The sequence below is a fragment of the Lupinus angustifolius genome, chromosome LG09 (assembly GCF_001865875.1).
Source record: "Lupinus angustifolius cultivar Tanjil chromosome LG09, LupAngTanjil_v1.0, whole genome shotgun sequence".
In the NCBI taxonomy this organism is placed as follows: domain Eukaryota; kingdom Viridiplantae; phylum Streptophyta; class Magnoliopsida; order Fabales; family Fabaceae; genus Lupinus; species Lupinus angustifolius.
The window spans coordinates 8,528,114-8,537,360 of NC_032017.1; the positions used below are offsets into that span (position 1 = coordinate 8,528,114).

General features: G+C 29.0%; 1 protein-coding gene across 1 annotated transcript; it reads left to right on the plus strand.

Annotated features, from left to right (window-relative positions):
* LOC109356075 (cinnamoyl-CoA reductase 2-like) lies at nucleotides 814-5,487 on the plus strand. Its single transcript, XM_019599410.1, has 5 exons — nucleotides 814-1,122; nucleotides 2,183-2,337; nucleotides 2,460-2,645; nucleotides 3,581-3,933; nucleotides 5,200-5,487. The coding sequence occupies exons 1-5, from the start codon at nucleotides 981-983 to the stop codon at nucleotides 5,372-5,374; spliced, it is 1,011 nt and encodes a 336-aa protein (XP_019454955.1). The 5' UTR covers nucleotides 814-980; the 3' UTR covers nucleotides 5,375-5,487.

Here is a 9,247-nt window from a genome sequence, read left to right on the forward strand (position 1 = left end):
TGGAACAGTATCAATGAAGTAAAAAGTTCCATTCCCACCCACCAACTTTTTTCTATCAATTCAAGCTGAATATTTTGCAGGAAAATATGTACATACATTATCGTTTGACAAACGTGTATGCACAAACTAGAAGAAGAAATAAATGACAAGTGTGGGTCATCGTTAGGCGTTTGGAAAAAGGTGCATGTATAACGTATTATACAACACCAAAATATGGTTGTGCTAAAAGGAATATATATATATATATATATATATATATATATATATATATTTATCTAATAGGAAATTATATATATATCTCCCAGTGTAGATCGTATTAAATAGCACTAAAACATACTTATGATCACAGTAACTACCGCCGGTTCAACCAAAAAGTTGGTAAACCTATGCCTACGTGTACCGGTATGATACAATAATCATATCAGTCATACAATCATATTAGCTAAACACACAAATATAAAAATCATAAAAAATTGAGTAAAGGTTTATGAAAATATTAGTGTGGAGAATCAACTTTGTTTATACTTCTAAAACAAGATATATCACTAAATCAAACAAATGGTTTAAATAAAAATATCTATAATATTCTTTATTAGTATTTTAATATAATATTAGTATAATATATATATGATTTCACCAATATAGGACTTAATTAGTGAACCATTCCTTAAATTGCTATTCTACCATATAATTATCTTCAATTATTAATATAAAAAGTATAGAGATATTAAATATGAATTAGGTGGGGTATAACCCCTTATATAAGTTGTCCTTTGCCCACCTTGCTTTGTGCAACTATCATAACACATTTGATATCTCAAACCTTAAACATTACACTAGACTACAATATTCATCTTTGTATTGTTCTTTTCTTCTCCCTCATTCATCAATCAAGCCAAAAAGTAAAGAACTTGTGTCACCATTTCCCTCTTGGTTCTTAGTGTTCAATCTTAAGTTGGAACATAGTTGAGAAGCTGAAGATGCCTGCATTTAACACTTCATCATTTTGTGGTGAAAACCGAACAGTGTGTGTCACTGGGGCTAGTGGGTTCATAGCTTCTTGGATTGTCAAATTTCTGTTGCAGAAAGGCTACACTGTTAGAGGGACACTACGGAACCCAGGCATGCTAATTAATAATTAATGCTATTGCTATATATCACATGAAATTCAATGGACAAATATCACATTTTAACGGTGTCATATTTCATGTCCTAGACCAATCACATATTATTATATAAATAAATAAAAAAATTAAAATTAAATAATAACATTCTGATTGGTTCGGGACATATAATAACACATATTTAGAATATATGATCTCTTCCCAAATTCAATACCCACTTGTTTCATGATGCACTTTATTAACTGCTACCACATGCATTTTACACAATAACAAAGTATGAGTATGTTAGAAAGAATGTGTTACTATCATTTTACTATTGTTGAAGTTCTAGTGATTAGCTAAAGTGAATTAATATCTTCATTCACTTTAGTTATTCATAGTTGGATACATCATTATTTATTTAGTAATATACTTTCACTCTATTAAACTCTTATATCATCCCCTCTTTATATTTAAAGTTAAATATGTGATTATGGTATAAGTTTTTGTACTATATATATGATGTGTTTGTCTATCTTATCATATTTGTTAGTGCAATTTTAATGGCTGAAATGTAGTGCACAAATTTTCTCGATGTTTTAGTTTCCATACAAAATAGTAACATATAATATTTAAAGAGTATAAGTTCACAGGTATATCTCTTGCATGTCAATTTTTAAAGAGTATAATATTTATACATTGATAATGTAAAAACTTATACATAATCAGTACATTATACTATTCATTTTATTTAAAAGTTAATGATGATTAAAAATGAATTATGGGTGATGTAGTGACAATGTAAAAATATTTTACACTATCAATAAATACATATTTTTCTCATTTTTAAATCATCTACTTTAACTTCAATATCCTTGTTTAGCTGAAAATTAACTTTATTTGTGATATGGTTATGCATGCATGCAAAAATAGATAATGAGAAGGTAATTAATCTTATAGCTTGCCTCAACATCTACTTGTAACATTCTTAATTTCTATCATCTTATGCTCTTTCTTGTATCATATGTAACCTTTATCTATTTTAATAAAATTTATCTTTTGCCGATAAAAAAAAATAGATGATCCGAAGAACGGACACTTGAAAGAGATGGAAGAAGGGAAGGATAGACTAACACTTCATAAAGTTGATATTCTTGATATTCACTCTCTTAAACCTGTTTTTCATGGTTGTGATGCTGTGTTTCACACTGCCTCTCCTATCACTGATAACCCTGTTAGTTTTCTTACTTTTCCTTTTCTTCTTCTTTTCCTATTTCATCTTATATTTTTATCAACTCATCAAATCATAGTATGATAATATATAATAAATAAGAAGTATCCTTTGTGCATAAACAGGAAGAGATGTTAGTACCAGCAGTGAATGGAAGCAAGAATGTTATAATAGCAGCTGCAGAAGCAAAAGTGCGGCGCGTGGTATTCACTTCATCAATTGGTGCTGTGTATATGGACCCTACAAGGAATAGAGATTTGGTGGTTGATGAATCATGTTGGAGTGATTTGGAATACTGCAAGAACACCAAGGTTCCACTAATTTCATTTATTTAATTTATTTTGATATCATCAAATATATCTCCTCATCTTTTTCTGGTAAGAAATTAATCTATTTTGGGGTTCTTGGCTATTCCTTCCAATAAATATTGCTCCCAAGAATCCAACCCTCAACATTGGGGATCTAATAGAAGCTTACATCATTATTAAAACATCTTGTTGATATTCCATTTATTTAATTAATAATAATATGTACTATACAAGTTATATCTTTTAGCTGCCTATAACTCGTTGACTTGATAGCTTGGTAGAAAACCTTAAGGTAAGACTTTTTGTTATAGGCAAGGTAAGACTTATACAATATAATATGTTATATGACCTTTTAGGTAAGTGTTAAGACTTTGGTGCAAAACTTATGTGTGGATCTCCAGTGCTTGGAATGAAAGTTTTAATAGTGAATGAAAGTTGAGAATATTAGTGTTATAGAGTATCATAAATGGTTAGGTTCTCAGGAGCATGGATATTTCAATGTATTGAGAATAATGTTTGTGATATCTTTCTTAAACAAAAATATAAAATGTGGAATACACAATAAAAGTATCTTATTTGTTATCACTTTTATCTTTATTATGTATTTATCAGGGCACAATATCATAGTTTATATACTTTTTTATATTTTTATATATTTTGAAGTTTAGATGAAATTTGTAATAGTTCTATTTTATATTTTTAGTCTGCTTCCCCCCTTAAATAAGAATCAGGATTCGAGCCTTGTGTATGAACAAGATTTAACCTGAAAGATGTAAGATGTTCATATCTCCAATAAAATTACCTTTCAAAGGGATACCTAGGGCTAGACCTAAGAATGATATCCTTTTGAAAGTTCAAATGATTTTTGAGATAAAAAGTTTAAATATTTTGTCATTTAATTTACATTTCTTTACAAACTAATGATGGTGTAATGTCAGAATTGGTATTGCTATGGGAAGGTAATGGCTGAACAAACAGCGTGGGATATAGCTAAAGAGAAAGGTGTGGATTTGGTTGTGGTGAACCCAAGTTTGGTTATTGGACCATTACTTCAAAGCACCATCAATGCTAGCACAATTCATATCTTAAAGTACCTCACTGGTTCAGCTAAGACTTATGTTAATGCCACTCAATCTTATGTGCATGTTAAGGATGTTGCACTTGCGCACATTCTTGTTTATGAGACACCCTCTTCTTCTGGTAGATATATATGTTCTGAAAGTTCATTGCATCGTGGTGAGCTAGTCGAAATTCTGGCCAAGTTTTTCCCTGAATACCCAATTCCTACCAAGTAAGTGATTCGTAGTTTTTTCTATTGTTGTTGGGACTTGGGTTTAATGAAGTTCTCCTTGATGTTCTCCTAAGTTTTCTTTATCTCTTTTAGTAAATATCTTTATTGGTGATAAAAAAAAGATCTACTTGACCAAAAATTGAATGTTATTGCTTCATTTACGCATGAGTTGATATATATATACATGAAAAATAACAAGTTAGGGTATATTTCTTGAGTAATAACTATCACTATTTTATGTTTATTATGATTAATATCTTACTACTAATATTTAGTTCAAGTAGTACATATTTATTTTTTATTAAGCAAAACCGTGGTCGAGGCTTTCATATAAGAAAGAGATTAACCTCACTATATTGTGAATGTTGTGACTTGAATGAGATTATAACATTGTTACATAAGACCGTATAGATAATGTAGTAGAAAGGTGGTGATAGTAGGTAAACCAATTTTGACTTATTTATGTTTTCCAACTTTGAGCTCAAGGAAAGTCAAGTCAAGTTGAAACACAAACAAAGCCTTAGAAGTTAAAACAAATAATTGAAATTTAATGATCATGCAGGTGCAAATCAGGGATCTTAGTCTTTACCAAACTTAATCTCCATGTTCACATTTGGAGGATAAGGGATTAAGGGTGTCTAATGTTTGTGGTCTTTTACCTCTTTCTTTCCATTATTATAATGGACCTGATTATATTTTATTAATAAATTATATTAACACTTTTGTAAGTTTTACTGAAATTATATAAATCATCCTCCTATTTTTACACCTACAAAATTCCCCCTAATTTATATACATATTACACTGACTACTCCTGCATTAAAAATAAATGAGATATTTTAAATAAAAATGATGATAAGTGTAATTAAATTAAACAAAATATGAAATATTACACAGATAAGTCCAAAAGGTATACAAGTCAATATATTTTCATTATTTTTGGTACAAATGCATCAATAATTATAAGAATTTATTGTTTAAATCACTCTTATACTATATTGTAACCAAAAAATAATAATTTCTTATTTCATATATATATATATATATATATATATATGGAAACCTACAACAAAACAAACACCAACTGTTTATAAGTGATTTCATATTATTTTCTGCCTATTTACACACCAATTCTATCACATAATTAATATGAGTGATGATATATTTTTTTGAAAGATATGCATTAAATACTTTTCTTGTATATTTAAGCATTGATTTGAGAAAGTTGACATATACAGATGTTAATATAAAATTTCAAATATGTAGGTGTTCAGATGAAAAGAATCCAAGGGTAAAACCCTATATCTTTTCAAATCAAAAGCTGAAGGATTTGGGATTGGAGTTCACCCCAGTGAAGCAATCTCTATATGAAACTGTTAGGAGCCTACAAGACAAAGGCCACCTTCCTATTCCTATAGGGCAAGAAGACTATGAAAGTTAAACCTAGTGTGCAAGGCTCTTTAGATGCAATTTATAAAGGAAAATTTAATTCAAGACTAAAAGAAGCATTTCTAGCCATATAGTTCATATAACATTATATATATAAAATCCAAAGCCAAGATCCATTAACTTATTTGAAATTTGTGAGAGATGATGATAGAAAAATATCTCATTCTAGAGTTTATCTGTTATGTTTTATCTTGAATTATCACCTATATCATTATAGTTTTCATTATCTTGTATTTTATCTATTTAATAAATTTGATTTAATTCACACTAAAGTTAGTAAGTCTTTCCATGCAAAACATTTTCATGATGGTGAAAAGTAATATTTTAAATTTCACTCCAAAATAGTAATTATGTTAGCAATATTGCGATTTCAGGAGTATCTCCATAACAATATCATGATCTCAATTGTAACCATGTTGATCACGTTTTTAGACAATTACAATAAATGTAACTTAAAAACAAAGATACCACAATCTCGATTTAGAATACCGCTGAACAAGTTAACTCCAAACATCAACAAAGACCTAGCTTATCTTCACCACCATTAGTGGTAAAACATTTGCATGAATGGAATAGATTTATCTTCCTAAAGCACCTTGAAGAAACCAGATGATTTTGGAGCTCCGTAGGGGTGTAAAAATTCAGTTCGGTTTAGTTTTTGGTGCATTTTAGTAACAGAACCGATCAAAAATATAGGGTTCGGTTTCACTCAATTAACCGCAAATTTAACTATAAGAACCGAACCACTCTTGAATGGTTCGGTCCCGTTCCATGGTTTTTCCAATTACTTTTTTATAAAAAAATCTTGCATCAATTACAAATTCAAAATGTATTACAAGAGATATTATTTATCCATAAAAGGATAAACATTACTACTATTATTATAAAAAATTATGAATCATATATAAAATGTGTAAAAAATTGAAACTCATAGTTTTTTGTTACTAATATATGTAACAATTGTGTAATTGATGGAGAAAAAGCAAATTATCACATATAATACTACAATCCACAATTAATAATATATATATATATATATATATATATAAAAGAAACATATATAATAATACAATTTATGGTTAATATATATATATATCAATTAGTAAAATGTATGATAGCTACATTTACAACTTTACATTTCACAGTTAATAACACATGTAACAATACATGTATAACAATATATGATATATATTAGTTTCAAGCTCAATATCACAAAAGTTGAAAAATATGTTCCAAACCATAAGACACTAAGAAACAATTTAGTAATTAATAACATATATAATATTAACTTAATAACAATTTAGTAACCTATATAACACTACCATTCATACAAAATTGATAATTTAAGCTGGAAAATTAGTTGAAGAATTTAAACAATAATAAAACATCATTCCCTAATCCCTAGTATCTATTTCTTTAATATGCGGTTCGGTTCCGACGGTTCCTAAATTTCTAAAACCATAAACGGTTCCTTAAAAAAAAAATCAAACTTCCGCGAAACTGAACCGAACCATATGTTGCGGTTTGGTACGGTTCGATTCAATCGGTTTCGATATTTAAACTCGAACCGCTTACACCCCTACCCACCAGTTAAATAGAAATGGAATACTTATGCATGTCAACCAACAAATCTCCATTAGAATGCCTGATGGCCAAGATCCTAGTGGAAAAGTAATCGGAGTATAGATTTCCTAAACAAAGTCAAGTAATAATATTAATTATTTTCAATTACCTCTATTAGAGGTGATTACATAGTAAGCTCAATCCGTTTCAGAAATCCTCTCTATGGATCATGAAATGTGCAAGGGAGTGTGAGAGTCTGCTAAGTATGCATGTAGGATTATCTTGTAAGTCAAGATGACAAACTAAGAGGAGTGAATTAGTTTTATGGTTTTTCTGCACCTAATGCATACTTTACAATATTACAAAAGAGTAAGAATAGATATGCGATAGAAATATAAGTATGCAAAAGTTAAATGCAGAAATGTAAAAGTATAAAGAAAAGAGAGATACTAAGATTATCTTGAATCACCTTCTAATCCACTAAATGCTCTGTCTATTCCTCTTGCCAATTACAAGATATTTCACTATGATGAATATTAATATTTACAACACTCACCAAAAGTCACAAATTTTGAAGCACACCACTTCTAAATTTTCAATTTTTTCCTTCACCTCACCCTATGGTGAATTTACAGAAAAATGGTAATGAATAATTTTTGTTTAGGGTTAAGAATGATTCAAAATTGTAATGCTAAAGCTGACAATCCTTGTGTGTTAATCACTCTAAGTAATACATAAATTCTCAAGTATTTTCTATGAGAAAATTCAAGTTCAGAAACTTGGTTAAGAAAAACACTTTAACAGTTTTTCAAAAAATAAAAAAATTGTTAAGTTGTTGCACAAATTGTAAAGAAAGTTGTAGAAATTATTGTGTCATTCATTATGTACGAATCTAATGCCTAGTGCTTTTAAATAGGCTTCCAACTAGAAATCATACTCATTCTAGAAGGTATGAGTTGATTGGAATGGAATTCATTCGTTTTGGGAAAAGATGTTTCAATTTGAATCTGAAAATTAATGTAACAATTATGAGTAATCAATACCTAAGATGTGTAATTAGTTACCAAAAGTTTTTGTCCCGTCGAGTAGTCGATTACTCGATTCGATTACTCCAAGTTATTTTTGTTTGGTAATTTGTTACTCTATTTGGATATATCACTATAACTTATTACTTAATTAGAGTAACCTGTTACAACTTTTTGAAAATTTAAGTTCATCTTTTAAAATCAAGTTGATATTTTCAAAAACTTTTCCTCTGGGCATTTGATAGTTACTTAGATTAAAAAGACTTTAGGATAGAAGTACCTAACTTAGCAAGCTAAAAGTCTTGATCGCTTTGTTGAGCATGCTTCTAAGTCTTCAAGGTCTTCATCCATTTTTCTTCTGTTTGTGATTTTGGTGTTTTCATTAAAACCTGACCAAGGTCAGGATCAAGATCTTCTTCATATATCATGGTCATCTGGGTTATAAGACCTGAACCTCACTAGATTGTCCCACATAAACAATGACTCAAGGCTTCTTGATGAACCAATATCATTGCTGCTCTTATCCAAATCCACAATGATCTTTCTATCACTTTATCTTTCCATTTTCTCATACTCCAACAACATTAATTTCATGCATGCATAATAATCGAAGATAGCCCATTAAGTATTTTAGTCATGGTTTTATCAATTTTTATTTCAACAAAAATTATTTGAGTTAGTCGTCTTAGTTCCAATGCATTTTTATTATACCAAATTCAACAAACAAGCTCAAGATGCTAAATCACTAATCAAATATAGTTGGACAAAACCTCAAATCTCACGACACTTTCAAGTGTGTGAATAGGCCCTAAAAAAATCCAATCTTTCCAAAAATAATTTAACTTAGAAATGATAGATTTCACAACAATATGTAATGGATTAGGGATTTCACAAACAAACAAATAAAAAACAATTGTAAAAGAAAATAGTTATTGAATTAGGAATTTTGGGTACATAAATAAAAAATTATAAAATAAATAGAAAAGTAGAAGCTCCATTCTCCAATAGATAGCCTGGAGAGTTATTAGCTTCTCTTCAATTTTGGCAATGATACTCCTTCCCATCCAAATTACATTGAAATGGGGGATTATATGACACTAAGAGAAAATAATTTTGAAATTAGAGATTTCACAAGATTAAAGTGTAGATGAAACCAATCATGAGATTATAGGTTCAACAATAATATATCAAAATTGAAGCATAGGGAAAAGTTATTTCAATATCAAGTATTTAAAGAAATAAAAAATTAAATCTAGAATTTCACAATGAAGACATGG

Bases quoted from the DNA above. Each gene is read 5' to 3' on its own strand.
- LOC109356075 (XM_019599410.1), top strand. From the start codon at position 981: ATGCCTGCATTTAACACTTCATCATTTTGTGGTGAAAACCGAACAGTG. The intron at 1,123-2,182 runs GCATGCTAATTA...AAAAAAAAATAG, and splicing joins AGGGACACTACGGAACCCAG to ATGATCCGAAGAACGGACAC. The intron at 2,646-3,580 runs GTTCCACTAATT...GTGTAATGTCAG, and splicing joins AATACTGCAAGAACACCAAG to AATTGGTATTGCTATGGGAA.